This window comes from Leptosomus discolor, chromosome 6, assembly GCF_034619465.1.
Source record: "Leptosomus discolor isolate bLepDis1 chromosome 6, bLepDis1.hap2, whole genome shotgun sequence".
Taxonomy (NCBI): Eukaryota; Metazoa; Chordata; class Aves; order Leptosomiformes; family Leptosomidae; genus Leptosomus; species Leptosomus discolor.
This window is the reverse complement of record NC_141396.1, coordinates 42,573,427-42,600,280: the sequence shown is the minus strand read 5'-3', so window position 1 is coordinate 42,600,280 and position 26,854 is coordinate 42,573,427. Positions and strand designations below refer to the sequence as shown.

Below are 26,854 nucleotides of genomic sequence, written 5' to 3'. Positions count from 1 at the left end.
TACACTTTAAAATCATGACATGGGTTTATACAGTGTACATAGATGCTTTTAAAAATTCTCTAGCATTATAAATCTTTAATACAAACAGTAACTTCTAGTTGAACTAGATGCAAAGCTAATGATAACTAGACGTTGAACTAAAATGCCAGGTGGTGAAAAAATTTATTAAAGTAGTCTAAGTACTAAAATAAGTTACTAAGGTTCTAACTAGAAGGTGAATCATTGTCTATATTGATCACTTACTGAATGAATTTCTCAGTATTTAAAAGAAGTATTGGGAGATTATTCCTCTGTAGTTGTATATGTAAAGAGAACATGATACTATATATGCAACCTGCAAAGCAGTTTATAGAGTTGACTTAGCATTATTATCTCTTGTAGCAGAGGATGAAACTGAAGAAAGAAAATCTGTTATATTACTTACCCAGGATTGCACAGGAAAATGTGGTAGAAAAACTAGGATAGAACATAGTTATATTGGATACAAGTGCTATGAGTTATTGGCTAGTAACTTACTGGCACTGACACATATATGCATGATTGGAATGGCAGAGCAAACGCTGGAGTAATTTGCCAACTTCATGCTGTTATGCACCAATGTACTTTCCAGTTAGCTGTGGAATAGCATCTCTCAGATCGATCTCCTGTGACTGTTGGTGTGCAGAGCTGTTGAGAAGCCACTTCACTTATAAGTGATACCACTATGTTTGTCTTCAGTTCTCTTTATATGAAAACCAGTTCTTTGTATGCACATCAGTGGGACCCCAAGAGGTGAGAGGTGTATGGAAGAGGACCAGTGCTGGGCATGGCTGTCCCTGCTGCCAGTCCAATGATCTGCTTCCCGCAGGCGTAGGTCAAGCGCAGCTTCTGGACGTCGATGGGCAGCTGATCAGTTGGAACTGGGTGGTGTGGGTGGGGAGACAAGGACGAGGGACCTGGAGGTGAAGACTCTGGTGCTGCTCGCCTGCTCCTGTTCAAGTGGGGGCTGCCACATTGTTTGGATGAGACTGCCTGGAGTCCTGTGAAGAACAGGATCCCTGAGTTCCAGTGACAACACTAATTAATAATTTAAGTCTTTCATCTCTCTCTGAGCTCTTTGATCTTCTGTTTTTCAGTGCTAATAAACGTCAGCATGATGAAGTATCTTTAATCCACTGGCTTCTTCTAAAACAAGGTGACTTTTATTTAGGATGGCGGTTAAAAGATGGTGGGAGTCAAAAAGAGAAATTGAGTGGCCGTGTTAGTCCCTTGAGTATTTGCACAACAGGACTTTAGCGGGACTGTCAGTGGGTTTTGTAAACTACAAATGTTACACCCTTTTCGGTAAGAGAAATACAATATAAACCATGTTTACACTGAACTGTCTTTTATGATAATGATTAAAAGTGTTTCCCTCAATGAGAAAGTAGTTACTCTGTGGTAGAATAATCAGAGGTGACTAAACCTACAGTGAATTTGCCTCTGTCGGGTTTCTTTGGAGGAAAATTCTGGTAGAGCCTGGTTTCATTAGGCCACCATACTCAGGAGTTTCAGTCACCTGTTTGTGACGTTGATATCAATACAGAGTAGATCTAATTAGATATTCTCAGGGTTTGATCATCAAACTGTGAGTTTCTCGTGTAAATGAATATTTAACAATAGAGAGTTACTTTTCTTCCTAAGAATCAGTTTCTTGAAATGTGTATCACATATCAAGTAAGAGCATTGTCCCAATACCATCTACTGATTTGTCTTTTCAGAAATGTTCCCAGGCTCAGCTCTTGCTCGAGTTATGAACTCAGCCTCAACTCCAGCCAGTGGTAAAGCTCTATATTAAATAAACAGATTGAAATCAGAGTGGCAGATTTTATGTTAATTGACTCTTTTAAATGTGTTCTATTAGAATATTTACTGCATCTAAATATAACTGAAGAACTTGAGAAAGTAGTGTTGTGTACTCTTTTACTGTCTGTGTGGCATCGTCAGCATTATACCCAGTGAAACCAATTAAGTCATCAGTTACTTTATATTCACCAGTATTATATGTTCTTAATGAGGCATTAAAACATTAAATAATTTCTAATCTTCTCTACTTTCTGATAAATAGTCATTTTTATAAATGTATTTATTTTGGTAATGCTGATAGGTGGTGTTTTAGAAAAGGCAGAATGGCATATTAGCATTTTTTGTATTATCTGGCTCATTTCTATTTTTTATAATGTACAGACTTTTACTGTGTGCCACGTAAACCAATTTGGACTAATTTTTCTTTTGCCTACATTGCATATAAAATCAGAAATTTATTAGCAGTGATTATGTATCATTAAAATACTGAATTCCATTAATTGGAAAACTGTCCATCAGCTGCTGGTGATTAGCTTAGAGTAAAGTGGCTCTGTATGAGAATTAGAGAGGCTTCAGGACTTTTGTCCTTTCTCTGGAGATTTTTGAAAGATAGAGTGAGCTCATTTAGGAAGGAGGATGGCTTGTAAGGTAGAAGATAGGAATTTTATAGTCAATATTGTCCTTAATAGAAACTAATGAGGCAGTTGACAGGATGGACATAAGTGAAATTCTCGACCCAGTTAAGTGTATTGGTTTGAGAAGGTGTGAAATCATTTCCTTTGGAGAGTGAGCAAGAGAGGTAGCATATAATGAATCCTAGACGTTAAAAGGGGCAGCAGCGTTGCCTTTTCACTGTCTAAAAGGCTATCTGCCTGACAGTTCTTCTACTTGTATTTGAAAGTAATGAAAATACCGAGTATGCTTTGAAACTCATGGAAGACAAATATGAAGTAATATCTGGGAGGAATTCTGCTAACTTTATCTGATCACTGCTGACGACTGCAAAGACAAGTTCTGATAAGGTGCAGAGGTAATTTTCTCCAGGTCTCTTTTTTTCAGTGTTGTTTCTAAGGAAATTGCTACATTATTTTGTCACGTGATCACAAGATTCAGGGCATAATTTCATGACATAGCTGGCTTGATCCCATGGCTTGTTGCTTCTTAAGAGGTGGTCCCAATTCTTCTCAGATATTTTATAGTGGTTTTTGCTTTTCAAATGTGAAAAATGCCTTTATCATTTTTTTAATATATGGTTTAGTTCTTTTGGAAGGGCCAGCCGTCTCCTATTTAAGCTCCCTAAGTGGTCTTACTGGAGAGTCTAGCAGGAATGAGAGCAAATACGTGACAGGAGCAGGAGCAAGGCTATGCCCTAAGTTAGCCCTTAGCTCATCTCTGCAGCATCATCTAACTGCATCCTGAGATTGCTTCAGTGAGAGAATAGTTAAAAGATGTGAACATACACACATCTCTTTTAATTGATGGTACTTCATAATTTCTCAAGTCTCCAGTTTTATACACTCCTGTTTATAGAAAATGAGCTGAAAAAAATATTTTAATGACTGTAGTAAATGAGAATAAGGAGGCTGTTTTATTTTGGAAGTTATAGATTGATACATTGGAGATAAATAATAGTAAAGGGGAGAATGAAATCCCAGAGGAGCACTACCTGAGATTAGTTGGATTGTTTCGATAGCATTAAGAGTTGCTGTCATGCCTATGAAGATGATGACAGGAACCAGTGACAAAGTGGCAGTGGTAACTAAATAGCACAGCCCACCTACTGTGTTTAATTGTGAATTCTTTGAAATGTGTTCCATACTATTGCTGTTTATGTTATTTATGCCTCTTAATGAATCAATGGAATGTAGAACTTCAGATTAAAAAGAACATAATCTACACAGTGCTGCGTGCTATTTGCCTGTCTCTCTGACAAGAGACTCCACAGCCCTGTTTCCTTAGTACCTCCTCAATCTGCTTTTTTTCTGGTGTATTTTGCATTGAACATAGCAACTGTCCTGTTCTTGATCTGCAAAATTATCTTGCTTTTCTTACTTAAATTCCTCCTGTCTATTATAAAATATTCAAGTTACCTAGGTATCTAACTTGTTTATATGTATGTAATAGGTAGGGTGGTGTATTGATGGAAGAATTGAAAACTACACATGTATATGAACGGCATGTCTGTCTTTCTGCTTCTGTTTTTATTATGGTTTATTCTCCTGTCTGTGCATGACACATGAAGTTACTTGGGGCAAGGCTTATCTGCTTCTGATGCCAGAAGTCCTGTTTAAATCTAAACAAAAATATATGTAAGGCAATTATGAAGAGAAATCCAGATAATCCAGTAGGGTTAAGCTGGTAATTATCTTTCAACAGTGACTAGCAGCTTGAGACTTGAATTGGTGCCAGTCTTAAGTATTGTGAATAGTTGGAAGGTGATGAGTAAACCATCTTTTGATAACCAGGGTTTCTTAAGTTGCTCAGAGTCATTACGCAATGCTGCGTATAGGGCTAATGAGATTCTGGCAATTGTAAAAGAAGAATAATCAGAAGAAACAAGACGGTAGCTATCCTGTCACTGAAGTCATCTAATTGCAAAAATTAAAAGCCTGAGGGAGAAGATGAATTCAGATTTGGTAGGTGACCATATCGTCTTGCTTAGGAAAATGAATACAACTTCTAGGGCCCAGTACAATGGGGAATTGCCTTCGTGACTACAGGAGTGTGAAAGCTCCAATGCTTCCTTGGGCTTTGTGGCTGTAAAGACTAATTTTTCTTTTACAGAACGAAATTGCAATAACAACAACGACGACAATAATAGTAGTTTTGGCAACTATATTATACATTTTCAGTAATCTGTCCTCACCATTGCTTGTCATAGCTGGGGAATCTGTTAAAGTTTCAGAGTATGAGATTGTTCTTGAGGAGGATAATCGATAGTGGTTTTTATCTTTCATTCAGTTTTGGTGAGATTTATTTTGGGTCAGTTGAACCAACTGGACTTTTTTGCAAGGCCTTGAATGTGATTCATATGTGGTGAAATTTTGAATGCTAGAAGTGAAACCAGCCAAACAGATTTGAAACTAGAGTGACCTGTTGTGAAGTTTTGTCCCTTGGAGCACAAAATATTTTTAACCTTATAAATGAGAGTCATTACAATCTAAAACTAGCTCGTGCCATGAAGTCAAGAGTGTACCTTAGGAACAATCCTGCCCTAACAGGAAATGTCTAGAATGACCTAAAAAATACTTCCCATCTCAAACTCCCATAGCTTTTTGAGGGCGATAATTATGGGCGTGATGCAGTGGGAAGAAGGCACGCAGTATAAATATGAATATACTTCAGGTGGGGTGACTGATGAAAATCACATGCCGTTTTCTTTGAACAATTTGATCAAATAAAGGACAGATTCTTTAAAACCATATTTTACAACTTGATACTTCTTAACAAAGCTTCAGTTTAGTGCTGTGATAGAAAGGAAACAGACTGACTCACAGAAAACTGAGATAATTTCTTGCATTTCATCTGAGTGTAAAAATATAAAGTTGACATTATGGAAGCTATGAAGTGTTTCTTACAGTGCTATAAATGAATCACTGGCATTGACAGGAAGAAATTGAATAAGTACATGATGGGAAACAAGTTCTAGTATGAGCAAAACTGTTTCTGCATTAATTTTGGTTTTTATTTCTCCTTCCACTCCCCTCTTTCCCTTTCAGGGTAAATGGAAAGCTGGTGGCATTGAAAGTGATTAGATTACAAGAAGAGGAAGGAACCCCATTTACTGCTATCAGGGAAGGTATGCACTCACATTTAATGATTATACATGTTTTTTTTTTGTAATTACATTGCACTTCTTATTTCTGTGCCATGCTACAGTGAATAGCTTGAGAATTCAAATTATATGGTTATGTTCTCAGTAGGAAGAAACTTTGGTGCTTCAAAAACAAAGCCTCTGGTGTAGGAGTTCTTGTTAAAGAGTGCAGCTCTGCCTCTGCTTAGATTTACTATACAAATGAGTACTTAGGAGCACGTTCAAGGGGGTGTGAGAAGTCATTCTGGAAGATGAAGGCACTGTAAGTTGCACTTCTTGCCTGCAGGCAGCACCTAAGATGATGGTAGAGATAATTTTTTGTATATCTGCAGCATGAAGCGAAGAAAAACATTTCTTGATGAATGCAATCAGAAGATCAGGGAGCAAAAATACAGTCGTCTTAGAAGCTGTGTGTAGTTTGGGACTAGCTTTTGTTTGCTTATCCTTCCCCATGGACTCTAACTAGTGTGGCTTGGGAATGATTCTTGCCTGGCGCGCTCAGAGATGCCTGTTACGCTTTCTGCTCAGCTCCTTTATCCTTGTCAGCCTCTCGTGGTCTCTAGTGATAGCTGCTTTATCTGAGCCTGCCTGTGTCGAGCTCCTTTGCAGAAATTGCTGGATGTGACTTCCCTGCGTGGGCCTCCTCTGTTAGAAGGTCCTGAAAATGAGCCTTGGTAGAGAAATAATAAACAATTTACCATCCCACCACTGATTCAGACTCAGCTGAAGTTGGTAGTGAACTAAAGAGATGAGACTGTTGTGGCTTTTGAGGGACCTTTTAAAACTGTGCTGACTTTCTCGGCATAATTCCCAAGGTGGGATGAGCCAGGGAGCTTCCAGGACATCAACCCTCCCAGGGTCCACAGCGTGGCACTGTGTGGGAGGCGTGTGGCTTCGTGGCCATCGCAACTGCAGTCCCAGCAGCTGCCACTCCCTTGTCCCTCACTCCTGCCTCCGTTCCTGCAGGCATCCATGTGCTGTATGTCTGTCTGTATGATCAGCCTGTTTTGGAGTGGACTGGGCAAAAAAATTCCATGTTTCAGGTGACTGACACCCTGAAGTTAGAAGTCTTTCAAGTACTGTGGATTTCCATCCCAAGGGTGTGCATTTTAAAGGGGGCTCTTTCACCAAGGAGAGAAAACCATGGGTAGTCAATTTATAAAGGAATTTCAGCAGTTCTTCTGTACGGCTTTGTTTGAGTAATAATTATTGAATGATAATTATTGAATGAACACATTTATTCATATTGATATATATTTTATCTGGGAGCTGTCTGTCCCCACAGCTGAGCCACGATAAGGAGGTGTGTGGAGGGTTTCGAGCGCAGCTTTCAATATCTGTAATGCCAAGTTCAAGGCGTAACAGTCTGTGTTTCAAATATGTTTATTGTTCTCCAGGTTTTTAGTTGATATGGTACTGACTTAATAAAAAAATAGTAGATAACGGCTTTCTTGTGCCTTTTTAGTGACACTTAAAAGGTTTTTTTAAAATGTGCTTGGTCTAGATGAAAGTTTATAGTGTTATAACTGTCAAATACAGTAGAATGCGTTTTCCTTCATAAATTGTTGTGTGAGCTCAGTATAAATAAGTATTCATTAGGAGCAAGAACAGAGGTTCCTCCACTTGATTTTTTTATTATTTTTTTTTTAATTATAAAGTTACACTTGCTTGAAAATACTTTCCACACTGTCATTGAGAAGTTTTCCTTTTAGCTGTGACTACAGCACTGTGGTTGAAGCCAATTAAAATTCTGGTACTTTAGTATTAGTAGAACAAAGCTCTTGTCTAGAAAAGCTCTTAAAGTTATTAATTAATATGTATTTTTTTAAGTGTGCGGTGTCTCACTGATTTTGATGGGACTATATGGATCTGTTGTATTTCCAAGTATTCATCTAGGCTGAGACTAGATCCAAAGAGTGTTAGGCTAATGAGAGGGAGTTTTCTCAACTTTTGTAGACTCTTGTTTAGGTGGGGTCAAACTGAGGTTATAGGTTGTTTGTGGGGGTTTTTTTTGTAAATGTAATCCTGTCTTCTGGGTAGTGGAACTTCATTCAGATCTGTAGGAGCTGTTGATAGAAATACAGTCTTGTATGGTTTGTATTATATAGAAATCAGACATGCATGATGTGTGAGATGGGAAGGGGAAAGACCCGTATCTAATTAGGCTTTTCTGTTGTTTGTTTTGATTTTGCCAGAAACAAATACTAGGGCCGGAAAAAATACAGAAGGCTGTATTACAAACATAACTTTCAGAAGGTAATCTTGGTGATGTTGTGCCAGACTGACATTATTTCACACTAATGCTATAGCTGTGGACTTAACTAGCAGGACCTGAGGAAGCTGTTGTGTTCCTCTAAGCAGCATCTAATATATCTTGGACATGCTGGGTTCTGCAATGCTGCTCTGGGTAGAAAAAGAAAAGGAAAAAAGAAATGCTTGCATAAGTTCTTGCGGTTATCTGGTAAGTTTGATAAAAAAATACGGTAAGAATGGGACACTGTTAAGCGGATTTTTCTTGATAGCTGTTGGCTGACTGAGGGCTCCAGCCCTATAATTTAGACTGGGACAATCAGAACAAGGATGAATACTGCTGAAGATGAGATCAACTTCTAATTTCAGTCACCTGAGGAGTAGTGTTGCCATGATCAGAAAATACATGTATGGTATCATGAGCCAGAGGTCTGTTGGAGAGCGTTTCCAAAGTCTTTCACAATGGAGAAACTAGGCAGGTTTTGACCGTGACTTACTTGTTTTCTAATTTTCCATCAGTGCAAGGCAAATTCAGGCAGAAGTCTAGTCTAGTTATTTGTAAATTAAAACTACAGTAAGTAAATTGTTTAGCATTTTTCATGGCTCCTTGGGTAAAGTAGTGAAAGAAAATAGCATTCCTTTGCTGTGCTCCTAATGGGGATGCTGTGTGATGTTAATTAGGGGGAAGTTACAGGCTGAAATCTTAGGCAGCGGTCATGCTGAGGGAATTTTGTAGCTGTCTGTGTACAGGGAAGCATATTGTTACTGTTGTGACAGCAGCAGAGTGAAGCTCAAAGAAAAACAAAGCTACAAAGAAAAAAGGCTAAGAGAAGTAGGAAAATGCAGGATATAAATATGGAATATGTGACTGCAGAAAGAGGCACTAACTTGGCTGAAACAAAAAATGAAAGGAAAAGTAAAAAAATCCGAAAGTCGCCCAGTAAAAGCTGCAGTTAATGTTAATGACTGGGGGAGTCATTAGCTTCGATTAAAGCTTTTAAAGTAATTCTGCATTTACAGCAGATGTGGGTTTGTGTCTTCTACCATTTATCAAAGTTGGGTTTGAATAAAAGTGGCTAAATGTCGCTTATTTATCAGTGCTGCACAGCTCTCTCTTGAGTTTCTAGAATAAAATTTACAAGGAGCCTGTGCTAAGTGTTCTTTCAACTTGGTCTTGAGTCAGTTGTACCAACTTCGTGATGCTTTCATTTAGTGGTGTGCAGTTTACAGGATTTTTCACTCTGAATTTAACTCACTTAGTCTGGGATAATCTAGGTTACCTTTGAAGAGTCTGAGAAGAAGAAAAAAGAAAAGGAAAAGGGATAAAAAAGTGCAACTGTTTGGATGTGTATACCTGAGTGGGTTAAACCTATGTGGTTTTCTGATCACATATGTATGAGTGGTGCAGGCCACCATATTACTGCTGCATTTGAAATGTGGCTGCAACTGTGATATCTGAGACAGTATGAAATCTGAACGTTATTTACACACTATTTTCTCATTTAAACTAAATTTGATAGAATACAGATTAGCAAGTGATTTGTTTTCTGTGTTGGTGTAGTTGTGGTTTATTCTTTTACTGTAACTCATTATCAGCTGTTAAGAGATGTTTGGGCATCAGATTTGAAGTGTTACTAAATCCACTGCAGCCAGCAGAAAAGTTCACTGCACTTTTCTCTCAGATAGTTCATTCTCCTAATTTCCTGTAATATCATACGTTCATCTAGACTCAACACTGAACTGTGCAGTACATTGTAATTCTGGAAACAGTTTGATTTACCATTCTGTAGTTATCTTGTTTGATTTCTGAGTAATAATATTCCTTGTATCCAGCATGACAAAGATTTTGCTTTTTGGGTATGTATGTAGACAAACATCCCTTGGTTTTATTGCTACCTTGCTTGTGAGGGTAACTTGCTTATTGTGTTCCTTTTGTGGTCTGTAAGATTATTTCTTCTTCATCCTAAATGTGAAAACTGTAGTATATTTGGTTTACATTTTCCACCCTTGGAAATATCCTTTGCTCTGCTTAATTTGATTTACTATTAGTAATAAAACTCTATTCTAGTGTTTTCTACTGTACATGGTAGTGTTTCATTTCCAGTAGGGCTAGATGATGGTTCAAGGTATTATCCAAACCAGGGGTGTTTTGTAGGTATTTTTGTACTTTTCCATTTAAATGCCACGATTAAGCAACTTTTAGTTTATCTCTCTATTTTTCTTAATTTTTGTATTTACATCTTGTAATTAATATGTATTTGTACCTATTTGTGTTTCACATTTAAAAATGTTCAGGTCTGAGACTGTCTCTCCATCTTTGGATTGACAGTTGCCCAGATAATTTCCATCTACTCCAGTGTCGAAGGCTGTTACCTTAATGCTGCATACGGATAGCAGTGTGCTAAAATAGCACATAAATGCTCTGGAAAACAGCCAGCTGTCTTGCATTATAAAATTACAATGGGCACAGGATTTGCTTAATAATTTTCTTTAACAGAAATTTTTAAGGAGCAGATCAGCATGCATACTCAGTAAGTTTGTTTTATGACTCGTGGGAGAAAACTTAATGTGTTTGTGTGTCAGTATAGAGCAGGGAGGAGAGATGCTTAATTCTTGGCCACAAAACATCTTCAGAAGTCTTCAAAGCTCCAGGCCTCTTCTGTCTGTATCTCACTATGTGGTAGGAGGGAAGAAGAGAAGCAAAAAATGAAAACCTTAAAGTGCCTTTAAGAAAAAGATGGAAGTCCGCCTTTATGCCCCAGCCTGGACAGACTTCCTGAAGTTGGGAGGTTTTTTGAGGCCTGCCCTTCTGAAGTTCTCAGGCTGGAGCAGATAAATCTTCACAAACTTCTGTCTGTGACAAATTGAAGCGGAGTAACTGCTAAGAAAAAAGTGCAGGCAAGATCAGCAGTTTGCCAAGAGAGAGCTCTTAGCTAAGCGAATGTGTAATTTATTGCATGGTGTTCTTAATGGGTGCACAATGGAAAATACTGCTTTGTAGTAACCACACTGCAAGTGATGTAGAGCAGCTGTGCTTCTGTATTATCCCAGAGAAACAGCACAGTCTGTACCCATACCATCTAAGGAAGGGCTACAGAAAATTATATTTTTACTCAGTAGATATAATTCTTGTGACCTCATATTAAATTATTACCTGAGTTATTGCATGCTCTTCCCAGCTCAGTGATTTTTGACTGATATAAAGCATAATGGTCTTTACAACTTTTAAGTCAACAAATGACCTCATGGCACTAGTTAGAAGACTCACGGTGATAAGCCTCCTATTCATTGTGTTAGGGTAGGTCTGGAAGGTTGTATGCAGTAGGTCAAGGGCACAGTGAAACGGTATCTGTCTGTTTTGTTAAGGGTCATTATTGGTTGATTTTCTGGTGGAAGGTAAACATGAAAATTGCAATGGGAATTCATCTGCCAGTAAAGAGTAAATTTTTTTTTTTTTTTGGAAGTGAAATCATCCTCTTGCAAGAAATAAACTTATCCTTCCTTTTATGCAGTTTTGTTTGTTTGTTTGTTTTTAATTAAGGAAGCTTGACAGCTGCTTTCTTTTGAGTGATAGGGGTTTGGAAGACTTTCATATTTCCTTCACAAAGTCCAGTCAAAAAATTTAAATTTCCATAACTGAAACGCCTGAAAGCTTCCTATGTGTCTGGCTCAACGAGCCTTGGGGAGCTTCGAGATTACGTCTCAAATTATGGAGATGTAAGTATTCTGAGCATGCATGTCACATGAGTTACTATAGGGGCTTTGTATCTTTATTTTAGAGTCTGAGGATAAGTTCACTTTCCCCAAAAGCCACATTGCTTTGGAGCCTTTAAGTAAAAAGAGAAAAGGACAGTAGCTTGGCTGTAGCTTGGAGAACTTTTTCATTGCCTACAGAGCTGGCAGAGCTGGTGCCTACTGCAGGCTAAATAGCTATGGCTCAATTAACTGTAAAGTCCCTGTGAAGCCAATGCAGCTTCTATTCATAACAGCTTTGTTTTTCAGTGTTGTTAAAAATAAAACACACAAGCCATGAACCTCTGGGACACTTTGTCACTGGATATTTAAGGTCAAGAAGTATTCAAAGTAAAGAAACTCCAGCAATTTTAATTTCTGTCTTGTTTCTTTCTGTGATGGGGATCCTGTAGCCTTACCCAAACTGTATGCTTCCTCGAGATAAAAGGGGAATACGACATTTCCAGATTAAGACAGGTTGGGCTTCAAAAATTACAGTACTTTTGGAAAAGGATATTCCTGGGACCTTTCTTACGAAAAATCAGCTTTTAAAATTTCCAAGACTTTTGGATGTTATTTCTTATTAAATACGCTGTCATGTTGTAGAGAAGTGTATATTCATTCTTACTGAACATTTATAATAGAAAAATTACCTTTAATTTATGGAGTTTTTATGACTGAACGTTTTTCTGATAGCTGAGATTTTCAACCATATTTCGTGTGTACTTTCTTCTGCATAAGCATTTGTGTGCATTTGCCTGTGTCTGAGAGAAGCATGTTAGGTCCTTGGCGATGTGGGGCTTCGAAGCAGCAGGAGCTTTCATCCTTACTCTGCTTTCCCTCCTGCTGTTCTCCCCAGCCCTGCTTTACTGCTAATGTTTTTTACTGACAAGGTTCTCTGAAAGCAGTTGGACTGACTGGCTGAGTTTCTGGTCATCTCAGCTACACATGGCAGAGCTGATGGTTTTTCAATCTCAGATACAGTGTGACTGGTTGCTGTGATGTTATTGTATCCTGCTTTTCACTGTGTCCAAACTCTGCCGTGCTCCTTCCTCGCTTATTTTTTGGTGGCCAAATGAAGGCTTCTGTCCATGTAGGGGGCTCAGAAATGGTGGAGATTGATAAAGTCTGTCCTGCTTATTTCTTTGTTCCTTGGTATTCATAGGATGAGCGTAGCCTTTCCTTTTCTTCTCTTTCTCCTTCTTTTTTTTTTTTTTCTTTTTGCCCTCTAACAAATTAGGTGTTTTCACAATTATAAAACCTTCAGGAGAACTAGGGTTATATAAATACAACATAAATTTTGGTGTTTCCCTTTGAGAATCGTGATATAAATTTTAAACTCTGTAAAGAACTGCCATCATGTGGGAAGTGTCATGCTTTTCTGAAAAGTACAAATGAAAATTCCAAATTATTCAGCTTCACAGAGCTAAATTTGTTCCACAGAATATTGTGTCCCTTCTGTCCTCCTCCCATTGCCCTTCCAATATTTTATCCCTAGCCTGCTGAGATGGAACACGGCTGTATCAATTGAATCTTCATTCAGTACGTTTTATGTGCAAGCTGTGACCTTCTGGCTTTTGTTCTTGGGCACAGCTCAAGCAAGAAAAGAATGGGGTGACACTTTGAGGATTATTTTTTATTTTAAAATATAATCATTTTGTTATCAGTTAGCTTAATGGTAGACCTTTCAGACTCTGCCCTGCTTTCACTGAAGAAGTTGTCTCTGCATCTTCAGTATTCACATGGAAGGTGTTGTATAAAGGGTCTCATGCTGGTTCCAGTGCTAGAAGGTTACAGATCCATTAGTTCAGTGGTGTTATTAAACCCTTCTCAGTAAGGCGTTTGCTCCAGTTTCCTCTGACCTGAGTTTCAGGGTGCTCTGACTTGGCTTTTGGCTCTGCTGGGGCCTTCTGCTCTGAGCAGTTTTCTTCTGCTCAAAAAACCATTTCTTCTCTTCCCTATTTCATGCAGGAGTCAGAACTGTTGCCTTACAGATTTGTCTGGTCTGCTGCTCTGGCTGTCCCTTATAGTATGATGGGATGGGTAGAAAAAAGATGGCAATTACAAAATATGGAGGATAAAAGGAGGGTGGCAATCCTTTCTTTGTATGCGACTATAAAACGTAACTACAAGTTACACTTGGCTTTCTTGTTTGAGTGGAAGTTGGTGAGGGTGAGTCTTATGCTGCATGCAAATTTAGCCTCCTCTTACAGCACATGCTGCCACCATGAAATGTAGAGCTAAGTTGGTCCTACTCTAAGTAGCATTAGTTTTTACCCTGTGACCATATCCCAGTTGGACTGGATTGGGTTGGTGATGCAGATACTAGCTGGCTGTTAATATGAATTGAGATGCTAGCAAGTGATGGCATCTCAGCTTGAATTGCGTAGAGACCCTTAGGCACCCTTCCAAGTGTCAGTACCTTCCTTGGCCTCCTGGTGAACTAAAACTGATATTATCTGGTGTTGAGGCAAAGAAATGTCCCCTGAACCTAGCCAATTCTTCAAGTTGTTTTTTCTTTGTTATATCTCCCTTTTGTGGAGAGAATAATCTCAGCCCAGTACCATTTAGCCTTGCAATTCAAGTGGGGACTTCGAATCTGCAAAAAGACATTTGTCTTTGTCAAGACCTCTGAGTGTTTTGTGTGTGTTTTTCCACTGCTGTGTCCTGGATTGTGAAAGTACCAGAGCAAGGTGGCAGCTCAGTGTTTGAACTGGTTCAGTCAGCTTGAGTTTCCCCCATAGTCTTTTGCACATGTTAAACTAGTTGGTGACTGTTGTATCTCAGCAGAACTAGTTTCAACTTAGGGTAAATGCAGACTAAGGATATGAGAACATTGTTAGTTAAATCCCAGTGTTAAATCTCTCCCCCTTGAAGGAGATACATCACTACATGTATGGAAAGGAGTGTGTGTGTGTGTTTGTGTATTGCGTATACGCGTATCTCCTATATGTCTTTAAGACTTGACACAGAAACCTGATTAACCCCATCCCCTAAACAACCAAATCCTTTGTGAAGAGTGGTGTACTGTCTTTGATCAACCCAGAGAATATCTAACGTGAGTTGGACACGTCCCCACATCTGGATAAAGATGAAATGCTTCCCATGAAAGATGTCAGTTTTCATCAGAAGTTGTGTCCGAGACACATGACCGTCTTCTTGCTACTGACTTCAGTATCTTCAAATCTTTCATAACCACATCATCAGAACGGCTTTGTGTGTTTTTAACACAGGAAGTTCGTGAGTGAATTATCCTAATTCCCCTGATGTGTGTAATTTATTTAGAAATGTGGTATGAAACAGTCCTGGCTCTTCAGACGTGAGTAAAACAATGAAGACATACAGGTGCTACTGCTGGATCCACAACACTGCCTTTGTTTTCAATGCTTTTGTCGACAGCACAATAACTACTTTTTTATTCCCCTTTGAGAAAAAACACGACTAATTTATTGCAAATTTGTAACTTGTTTATAAGCAGGTCCTGAAATTGAGCACCATCAGTCTCTTTCCAGACGCAAGATACTATTCTGTTTTAATATCTGTATAAATCAGTCCTATATCAAAGGGAGAATGATCCTTATTTGCAGATGATGGGCCGTGCCTTCGGAAGAGTCTTGCTCTTTGAGAAGACAGGCAGCCTGAAAGGACGAGGCTGCTGCAGTATTTTGCTTTGCTGCCTTTTATTCCCGTCTTTTGTGGTAATGATTCAATTCTTCCTTAAATACGTCATTTATTCGGGGAATTAAAAACTCCTACTATGGTAAAATGCTATGTTTAGATCAGAGTACTTTGCTGAAGATTTTAAGCATGAATTGTTTCTAAACTTTGAAAGACTTGGGAAATATTTTCAGTAGCCTGTGTCTTTGTACTGGCATGAAATGTGGCAGCAGCCACTGTAGTCAATAAGAAGAATGCACTAATACCTTTCTCATAGGAAGGAAAACATCAGTTATAATCAAAACAGTGGAAAAAGCATTAGCAAATACATCTTGTATTGAAGTCTTAGATGTGAGGAAAAAAATACATTATTTCTTTTCCTCCCTTGTTTTTATTTTCTGTTTCTTCACAGGCTGCTTTTTTCTTTGGTCCACCTGCTGCTGAACGCTGCAGGCACAGTTGTCTGGGTCAGGCCGGTCCGTCGGGAGACAGCACGACTCCTTTTCCTCTCTTGCATTTTTCCATAGGCTGAAGATTGTGTTGCAAACATTTTGGTTCCATTTTTCAGTTTTTGCTGGGAGAGGTAGGAGATTTATCATTCAAGAATTATATGGAGCTGAAATCCATGCTTCCTAGTGGGATCTCCTCTTGCAGCGTGGGTGGAGTTACTGCTTTCAGGCTTTATAATCAATATGAAGAGAATTATTTCAAAATAATAGAAGAGAAATATTTCAAAATTAGAAATTGACCGTTACTGTCTTCTTCAAAGCAATGAAAATGAATATCCACATTATTTTACTTTGGAATGTTCCTCCTGAGTAAGCAATATAAAAAAGAAGCTGATAATGTATCACATTTTTCTGCTGAGATGAAGGGGAAGTGGATGGTTCAGAGACTGTTAATAGGATATCGTGACCTTCCACCTCTGACCCATTTATTAAAATACAAGCCACGACAGTGGAATGTAAAAGTCATCATAACAGCTGTAGAATCTGGAACTGTGTATTTTGGAATTTTTAAGGTCTGAGCCACTTGTCACACTTCCACAGCGTCTCAGCTGGCAGCAGATTTAGCTGGAGCTAATCGAAAAGTGAACCAAGAACAAATGAATGGAGGAAGACTTGTAAATAAGGATGTGTTAGCTCTACTCAACTTGATGATTTGTATCCATTATGATCTGATACAACTTGTTCGTTGTCCTTGTTCTGTGAAGCTTGATTCAGAGTTCCCGTAAACAGTGCAGAAGCTGATTTTCTTTGACTGTTACTTTGGGATGTTAGGAAGGGTTAGTGTGAATAAGGATGCTGTGAATTTTGCCTTGAGAAGATGCTCAAAACCTGCACTGTCAGTGACAGCTAATTTTAAGCATTTAATTTTTTGCTCTGGATCTCCTATGGAAGCTTCTAACACCCTTCTTTTGTCTATAGGCAATCTAAGCTGAGAGTCAGTTCTTTGAATCCTGTCTTAGTTGTACAGCTCAGGTAACTGTGTAACAAATATCCTCTGGTTTTATTTAGTCTTAGCACACGGTTTTCACGGAGCAGAAGCAATCAAGAAAGTCAAGAGGAGGGTAGGAATCTTGGTGTAGCACCGTGCTAGCTTCACAGGCAGGGCGATAGCAGTGCCAGTTTGGCTGTGGCTGTCTTCCATCTGAAAACATCCTCCCTCCCTTCCCTCAGATCTCCCACAACTTGAGAGGATGAAGTAACCCAAATTACTGTGATGATAGGTTAAATACAACTGACCGGGGAAAAAAAATTCAAAACTGTACTTGCACAATAAAAAGAAAAGCTGTTCAGTTGGTACATTTTGAAATTCTAGTTTGGAAGCAGTCAAAATTGACCTACTTGTATGTTGTCCAAGTATTTCCAAAATTTTATTACTGAAAAAAATATAATCTACTCTGTTTTTTACACATTTCACCCTCAAATGGCAGAATAACACAGACAGACACACATGCTTACTTCTCTTTTCCCCCTATTTGTTTGAAATCCAGGACACTGGCTTGCTCTTTTGTGTGCTGTGAGGGCTCAAAAATGTGTTTAATACTGGCAGGAACATTCTCATACAGTCACTGGATTGTGTGAGGGTTTTATTAATAAAATGAGAAGACTCAAGCCCCAGATATTTAGCAGTCTGGACAAGATAAAATTTTGCTTGTGTTGTTTCATTCCTGGTTTTCTCAATGGTGCCTGCATCGCCGCTGGTAGGAAACTGCCAGTTCTTGAAGGGGCATCTTACTCAAAGCCAAGCCCAGCAGGTCGTAGACCCATTGACAAAAAGCTGTAAAGAACTTTCACACTTTTCCAAGTTACTTTATCTCAATGTATTTTGTGGTCCTAAAAGATACCTTTCAATTTGCAGTTACGTGTTTCTCAGGAAGTCTTGATTATAAAGCTGACATGGTTGAACTACTGGTGTTGCATCAAGATTTCTAACAGAATTAACATTTGAATCACTTGAGACCCTATTCAAAGCAAGGACTATTTACGTAATCAAAAATGCTTTATTTTGCATGCTAGTGGAGAAGCTAAGGTTTGTAGCTGCAGCTCACAAACAAAATTCAAGTGATTGGTATTGATGTGTGTCTGTATGCTGCTGCCTCTCAGCCTTGCTTGCACAAATAAGTACAAATCTATATAAAGGCAAAAGAAAAGGTTTTGCAGCAATGTATAGTCTCCAAACAAAATCTGATCAAACAGGCTTTGCTTAAGTTTTCAGTGTAAGGATTAGATAGGCTTCCCACTCTACCAAATGTGGATGAGAGCTGGGGGCATTTTTACAGCTGGTTTGTTGCAAGAGGATGGATGTCTTTCTAAAAATATGCTTAGTGAAAATTTATGAGCTTGAAAATTGTTCCTTCTATTGAGGAGGTCAAACTAAATAACCTGTAAGAGTACATATGTGTGGATAATGGCTTCAAGACTTTGTTAACACCTTTCTGTCCAATTTCTACCAGTAGTCCAAGCAGCTTGTGAATTGCATTAACAACCTTCCCATCTCGCCATTAGCCCATGCATTGATTTTTTTCGTCCATTTTTATAGCTGTGGACAAGAAGGGAGAATGTCACATTCAAAGAATTTGTTTCTTTGCACGTGAAAAACTCCTCGTCAGAGTTCAAGAGCATGAAGCAACTCCTAACTTCTCTGAGACAACAGGAAACTTCTGGATTTAAAAAAAACACTTAAGTATCAGGGGATTTTATTCCTTTATTTTTTTTGTAGAATGAACTTCTGATGTGTTACTGCTTTTAAATCAAGTTCTTTAGTGAAGTTTGGATGACGGAAGTTTTATTTCCAGAAAGAAATTTGGGTTATAATTACTGGAACTTCAGACTATTTGACCTTAAAAAACTGTATGATGTGATCTAGCCTTTTACTTGCTAATGTATGTCAACTAATTCAATAAAAAAAATATTGAGGCATGATATAAAATTTGTAAACAAATTTTGTGACATTTTTAAGTCTTAGTTGACTTCCTTTTAGATGGATTGAATTTATTTTTTTTTTTTGGAGGAAGGGACTTGGAGCTTTCATTGTCAGTGCTGTTTAGCTCTAATTAAATCAATTTATTTAAAAATATACTAATTAAAAGCTTGAGATTTAAATAAAAAATAAAAGAAAGTGAGATTTAAATTAAATTAAAACCATCTTGGATAGTACATGTGCTCCTGAAAAGAGAATCTATGTTTTTGAGCCTTCAGTATGAACTTTTATTCTGGTGTGTGTTTTTTTTTTGTTTGTTTACTTTAAATTACAGCTCTGGAGTAAAAGTACTTCTCAGATGCATCTATGTCTGGAAACTAGAAGTTGCGTTAATCTCTATTCTTAGTATTTTCGGTTTCAAAACCCTTCAGAGTCTAAGCAATAAAAGGAGTATTTCCCTTCTGTACATTGCTTTGGAGCTGTCAGCAAAAAGGTGGGTTTTACTCTGGTTCATACACCCAAGTTTTTTGCAGAGTTTGCTGTTTTTATGGCTGACTGAAGTGCATAAATTTAAAGTAGTTCAGTTTCTCGTTCATTTGTTTTAATTACAGAGGCCATTAACCTTATAAAATCATTGACAGAATTATGAATCTACATCTTGGAGTATTATGTAAACAAGTTTATAAAGTTCCTCAAGTGAAAGGAAAGCCAAACTGTCCTAAAGGACTAGGTTTTATTAACAGGACTTGTTAAAGCCCAACAAAATGCTGGAAAAATATCTGCAGATAACTACACACACCTTCATGGCAGTGACACCACCGTGGTTCCTACGTTGTGTAGCATTCATTGTATAGTTAAGGTTAAAGAGACCTTCAAGACCTAGATGCCCAACTGCAGGTTCTTCTCAAATAAATGGTTCTTTGTATTTTACATGTAGCGTGTTGTGGTCACGGAGAACTTTGGGAGAGGAATGTGTTTTACTGCCTCAGACCAGGTTTGTTTATCTGTGGACATCTTGCCTTTTTGTTTCAGATGTTGTCAGGTTGCCATATGCAAGCGTCCTCACCAGCTGGGGGAGAGGCATTTTGATGGGCTTGTGAGCTAATTAGAAATAAACGAGTAGTGTTCCTGTGCCTGTTCTGCTCTCTTAGGGCTGGTGCTATTTGAAATACTGAACCGAGGTGGGAATTTAGGGAGGATGTTTAGCTTTGTGAGTGTTAGCACTTTGGCTGCCGCTATTTTAATATGCATATCTGAACTGGAATGTGCTCTTACACTCTTGGATGTAACCAGTTCTTCATTTTTAGCCAAAGCTTTCTGGCATGTGTTGGAAGAGGGAATTATTATTCCTCATTTAGTAAGTTCCTCCAGAGGTGCAGTTTACTGTTGGGAAGTGTCAGACATAGCATACTCACTAACTAGCCATGCTGATGTAGGAAAGAAATTCGTTAGCATCTATGGGTACTTGCTTCTGTCCTAATTCCTGTGACCTTTTTCAGGTCAGACTGTGTTCACTTGGCAGTAAAACTCAGCCCACAAAATTTGGTGGCTTTGTTGAAGTAATTCTTTGATTTACTTGGAATGAGGTGATGATGAGCAGCAAATCACTAGTAGAGAGTTCCATGGACTTCATAGTGCTTGAGCTGTGTTTTCCTGCATATTAAGATGTTCTCACTTTAGTTGTAGAAACTAAAAATGTGTTTGGCCCTTTTGAGTATCTCAAAATCCTCTTGCAGATGAACTTGCTTCAAAAGTTGCTTGGAAAAAGCTTATTTAGAGCAACATGCGTTCCAAAGACTTTCAGAGGTTCAGAAACTGCTTCAAAGCAGTGATTGTTTTATGTTATTCCTGAACCTTGGTCTTACATGAATAACATTGTTGCTTATACTGAACTTAAATTTCTGTGTGGTTGCACTGAGGAGTTTTGTGTCTGTGTTGGGCAGGTTTGTTTGGGTTCAGTTGGTGAGATGGTAGAGTCTTGTCTTTGTGCGATACTGGTACATTTATAAGGAGATTATATCCAGTAGCTCCGTGATGTTCAGGTCCCATATTGGCAACACACTAACATGCTGAGTGGGCTAGTCCAATATGTGCTTGGTCAAATCGAATGAACAGCTGAAGTTTGATTTTTCTCTTAATTTGATTTTTGCAAATACAAAGGAGCTCATCAGTTGTAGTTGCTGCTACACTTACTGATTCAGCCACACAACCTCTCAGTGTTTTATTTGCTTTAGTCTTTCTAATTGAAAATGGAAGTTAACAGAGAAGTACAGTGGTCTAGGCATGTTGTAGTTCTTCTTCTAGATCCTGCTGCTTGCTAAGGTGCTCTGCTTGTTTTCTATTCTATTTCTCCTCAGGGACAAAGACCTTCATGCCTCATGTAGTTGGTTAGCAAGTCAATTTTGTGTTCTAGTAGTTCTACTAGCTATAGTAATAAACAAGACAGATTTAAAGAGACCTGCTAAAGAATCGTCTTTATTTCAGGGCTCATGTACTATGTGGGGTGATAAAGCAAGATTTACGCTCTGGGGTTTTGGTTTGTTGGTTTGTCCTGAGCTTGTGAATGGCATTCAGGTCCCCTTGTGAAAGTGGCTTTTTGCATGGCAGTTTTCATTGAAAAACTTTCAACCCCTCCTCCCGCCCTACCCTTGTATTTAGTTGTGGGGTTTTTTCTGTTATTGATAGAGTTAAAAATCCTGCATGCATTATCCATGCATTTTTGTCACCGAATCACAGAATCACAGGAGGTTATGGGTCGAAAGGGACCTCGAAAGATCATCTAGTCCAACCCCCCCTGCCAGAGCAGGACCACCTAGAGAGGTCACACAGCATCCAGGCAGGTTTTGAATGTCTCCAGAGAAGGAGACTCCACAACCTCTCTGGGCAGCCTGTTCCAGTTTCACCCTCACAGTGAAAAAGTTTTTCCTTGTGTTAATGTGGAACCTCCTATGCTCCAGCTTGCACCCGTTGCCCCTTTCCTGTCATTGGCCATCACCGAGAAGAGCCCAGCTCTATCCTCCTGACACTTGCCCTTTAAGTATTTATAAACATTAATGAGGTCACCCCTCAGTCTCCTCTTCTCCAAGCTAAAGAGACCCAGCTCCCTCAGCCTTTCATCCTAAGGGAGATGTTCCACCCCCTTCATCATCTTTGTGGCTCTGCACTGGACTCTTTCAAGCAGTTCCCTGTCCTTCTTGAACTGAGGGGCCCAGAATTGGACACACTATTCCAGACGCGGTCTCACCAGGGCAGAGTAGAGGGGGAGGAGAACCTCTCTCGACCTACTGACCACATCCCTTCTGATACACCCCAGGATGCCATTGGCCTTCTTGGCCACGAGGGCACATTGCTGGCTCCTGGTCATCCTGCTGTCCACCAGGGCCCCCAGGTCCCTTTCCCCTGCTCTACTCTTCTAACAGGTCAGTCCCCTTTTCCCTCTTGTTTTCTCTCTAGCCTTCTTGCTCCCCTTTCTGCTGGGCTCTGGTAGCCTGGAAGAAGAAGGCTGCCCCTTGGAAATGCGTGGCACTGCCCATGCCTGGGCAGTGGTAGAGAGGAGAACTAGAAGAAATGGCAGTTAAGAACAGATGTTGGTATGAGGGTGTCAAGAAGAGGATTACAACTACAACAGCGAGTCCGGAAGAATAAAAATTACAGAGGCCATTCAAAGCATCACAAGGTGTAGAAAGCAGTAACAGGAAGATGGGAAGGGTTGGTGACTTTGACCGGCCTCAGCCAGGAGCCTGTGGAGCGGAGATGGAGAGTCTGCTTGGACAGGGCTAGTGTTTTCCTCTATTTTTGTCATTAATGGGCTTGAAGAGAGGGGGGAGCAGAAATGGAGCAAGGGGCTTGGACATGCATTCAACGAAGAACAGGTTTGGGATTGTGATTTTGAGGAAACTATCAGAAGAGTTTTGCTGCTGATGCTGTCCCATCTATAACTGATGTTGGATTCCAGACTTCTTGGCTCAGACTTCTTCTGCTTCTGCCAAGTATCTGAATGTTTGAGTGTGCTCAGAGAGGATGGGTTCTCTGGGAGATTTTAGCTGCTAAAGTGCAGCTTTAAAGTACAATTTTCCACTGACTAGATGTAAACTTTGACAAATTGAGAGATTTTCACAGAAACGAGAAAAGACGTGTCTTGACCTGAAGTGTAACTTTGGAAGGCCACCTTTCAATGCATGAGATCTGAGCACTGTTTGAAGAAAAGGTCACCAACATTAAAGAGCATATTTGTTCTCTAGTTCTCTCTTGGAAAAGGCTGACCTGTTTTGGCTGGAACAAACACTGTTGGACACAAACTGTAAAAGATGAGGACATTTGTTTAAAGTTTGGCAAGGCAATAGTGTCATCTTACAGCAACTGGTACTTTAAGAGGCAGTGCTATCAATTTTGCTACTGTCAGTTGTTAATTACAATGATTCCATAAAAAGAATTTTATCTGGAAAAGGAAAAAGTAAATTGCTGTAATTATAATTGATGCATGACACAACAGGATGGAAGAACTGAGTATATTTTCAGGGGGGCTGGGAAGTGATGTTTTATATCTGTATGTAGTAGACAGGCAAGCTGTTGGCTGTTGAGTTGGCCTTTTTTAAAAAAAATAAAATTCTTACCACCTGTGGTGCTAACGGGTTATGCTGGCAGATCCCTTTAGTGTATTTTCTCACATTTCTTGGGTGTGTTTTAACTCTGTTGTTGCGCAGAATGCCATCCAGTATGAATTTGGATCTGTAGTTTGGTTGGTGTCATGCATCTACACAGGTAATTGTGAATCTGTACTTGAAAATTATGGGGATGTTTTCAGCAAAGGTAGGAGGATAGAAAGGACTAGCTTACCTCAACTAGGTCTTTTCTAAGCATCACTTAACTTTTGCATCACCCTGTCACTATCAGCTGTGACTATCAACTCTGTGAAGCTGAGACATCGTTTTGGCCCATCTTTTCATTTCTAGCACCTCTCCTGCTCTCTGAGGGCCAGCTGCTTTTTAAAGAAACATACAGGGCTTACCATCTTTTCCTTAAAGGAAAATTTTTCTCCCTTAAAATGCAAATTTCAAAATTGGACAATGTCCACAAGGTTTAAATAAGCACATGCTGCTCTAGACAGTGACATGGTAATACAGATCTTCACTGTCGTTTAAATGTAAATTTGTAAAGTTTGCAGTCACACAGATTTAGATTCAGCTACATTCCAGGGTGAATGAAGGAAAAATCTTGGTGGTCTAGGTTTTTTTCCGTTTCCTCCCAATTAGCATTGTTGATGGGTGCTATGAACTACAAGAGTAAATGACAATGAAATGATTGAGACAATACCCAGGGCAAGGGCAGGAGGAGGACAGCGTGTCTGTTCCTTGGGAGCTGACAGGGCCTTCACATGTGAAAAGAATGCTTAACCCATATTTTCAGATGATGCGATTACAAAGTAGGTGATAAGCAGTGTTGGCACCAAAGGGCTTTGCTGTTGGTGGTACAGCATTGCTAGCAGTTCTCTTCCACTGATTTAGTCTGGAAAAAAATTTAACCTTCACTTGAATTATCACTGGGTTTTGCTGCTGTAGTGTCTGCCAGCTTGCTTCATCCCTTTATTGCTTTCTTTTTCGTGTTGGAAATTAGTTTACAAGTTACTTGAGGGAATCTTGCCATTTTATAGTTGTGTGCTCAGCATGTTTTCAGATGGGAAAGAAAAATTTGATACAAATCTTGTAATAGGCATGAAATAGATCTAGCCAGAATTAAGGTTATTTCCAGTCCTTAAAAATGTTTTTTAAATCTTCTAGATATTATTCATATTCTAATATGCTTGAAAGTCTAGTAGTTCATGATTTTGAGTTGCTTTTTAGTGTAAGTTACGCTATAACTGGATTTCATTCACTTTATTATGAAATCCTTGTTCTTTGCCCGTACTCCCTCCATGTCATTCTCTTTTCAGTTACAGAACAGTATGCCTTATTTTCACTGATTGATTTTGTTTACTAAAATATTTGTAAAAATAAATATTTGCCAACTTTCTACTGAGACAGCCTTTCTTTAACCTTTAAAACATTCCACAAGAGACAAAGTGATGCCATATTCATTCCAGCTGTAGGCAAAGAGGCGTGTTGAGCCTCACCCCCACAGAAGGAGATTGACACGACCCTTTAAAGGCTCCTGTTTTACTCCTTTGAAAAATAGCAAGACATATGCCACAAGCCTTTTTTTCCTGCCACCAAAAGTGTGTGCTGACAAATCTGTCTGCTTTTCATGCAGCACTTTTGCTGAAGGAAATGGACCACTGAGAAATATAGCAAGAGTAATTTTTTTTTTTTTTTTAAAAACAGCTCTTCTGTAAAATTCTTCATTTGTAAATAGTGGTTGAAGTATGCTGATACGCAACTGGCTTTCATGTTAATACAATTAAATTCTTTCCTAGGATGCCTTTCTGTCTTCTATGTACAATAATATTGTTCATTGGAGGGAGGTACATATGGTTAAGTGATTTCATGTCGTATTGACACATCAGGAAGAGTGAGTAAAAAAACCCGCACTGACTTCAGCAGGGCATGAGTTTCAGTGCTGGTACTCAGTTATTTAGTGCCTCGTTTAGTGTAGTGCTAACATTTCAGGTGTACCATTTACAGCAGAGGATCTTTATCACAGTTGCAAAGTCAATCATTCAGAAGTTGTCAGAATTAAGTTTACCAGTGAAAACTTAGTTTGGTCCCTCTTCTTGTACTGTTCATTCCTTATTTACTCAACAGCACCATGTTTGCTCCCGCTGTGTGATCAACGATTAATTTAATTCTGTGTTCTTGATGGGTGGCTCTATCTATATGCACCTACTGTGTGTTATTAAAACACAGATGGTTTTGAGACTTTCTAGAACACTCGTCACTATACTCTGACTAGTTAAATATTACTCATCTTCTCAGCACCCCACTTTGCTGAGAGTCCTTTTAAATGATGATTTTGAGATGACTTTCAAAGTACTTGCATAGTATTGGGTCATATCAGTGTGCAGTGTCACTTGGGATTCTGTGATAATTGTGTGCACTCTGCAGTTCTGATAGCATGAATGAAGATCAGAAGTTGAAATGTCCAGAAAATGAGATAACATGGTGATATAAGCTTGAGTGACTTAATGTGATGCTCAGCCAATGGTAGAGGTAAGGGAAAAGATCAGGTTGATTTTCTTCTGACTTGATCCTGGTGGACTTTTCAGTTTCTCTGATGGGTGGGCAAGGTCCTTCCACTGAAGCTGGACAATAAAGGTGGATCAAGTTCATACCTGGGTCTGTATAAAATGAAAATTTAAGCCGACACTTCTTCCATCTGTGGAAAAAAAAAATGAAAGAGCTGGCAACAGTTGATGGGTATGAGCACACATGTTGGTCATTGCAGGGCAAGTTAGGCTGTGAATTTACAGATTGTCAAAGTGTTAGATAAATGCAGGATAAATATGAAGCAGCCACATGCTGAAAGCTTGTATGGTGGCTTATCTCATGATAGTGACTTCAGGAATGTGTATCTTGCAGAAGCTGAGTTAACGTTGCAGAAGCCCCTGAAATTGTAGTCTGTCTTAGTTTTGAGCGCTTGGCATGGCATTATTTTAATTAGGATTTTTGCTTATGTGATTTTCTAAGCGTTTGAAAAAGAAGTGGAAACCCAGTCTATTTTCTGATGTTGCATCTGCACTCGAATGTTTCATTATGTTTGCAAGCTTTCATGTGGACACGACTTGCTTGAACTGAAACACTAGCTGATAGCTGTTGTAGGTTGCTTCTGTCTGTAGACTGAAATTGGAGGAGAATGAGGAAAACTGCCAGGACTTGTCCTTGATTCCTACTGAAAGCAGTTTGTTGGTAATCTGTGGGAATCTTGGGTTCAGATATGGGCATCAGTGGAGAATATGTGCTAGTGTCTGTAGGCTCTTGTCTACTCCCCCCCCCACCCCCCCACCCCCCCGCCAAGTGGGAGTTCTTGCCCACCCCATGCTCTGCATCTTGTCCCTTTTCTGTCTTGTCTACACTCTCTTACCTTCCACTCTCTGAATTTTTCCACCTGTGAAGGCTGTTTGTTTGTCCTCTGGCTTTTCTTTCTCATTACCCTTACCTAGTTTCCACTGTGAATCACAGCCCCTTCTGCCATCTCCCCTTTTCTGTACTCCTCCTTCCT

The 26,854-nt window shown here is 39.1% G+C and overlaps 1 protein-coding gene across 3 annotated transcripts in view; it reads left to right on the top strand.

Annotated features, from left to right (window-relative positions):
• CDK14 (cyclin dependent kinase 14) overlaps positions 1-26,854 on the top strand; it is a 269,013-nt gene that overhangs the window by 101,877 nt on the left and 140,282 nt on the right. For all 3 annotated transcript variants that reach the window (XM_086466597.1, XM_086466595.1, XM_086466596.1), the window contains one exon: positions 5,544-5,623. In XM_086466597.1, the coding sequence (XP_086322723.1) occupies positions 5,544-5,623 (80 nt within the window). The remainder of the gene's footprint in view (positions 1-5,543; positions 5,624-26,854) is intronic.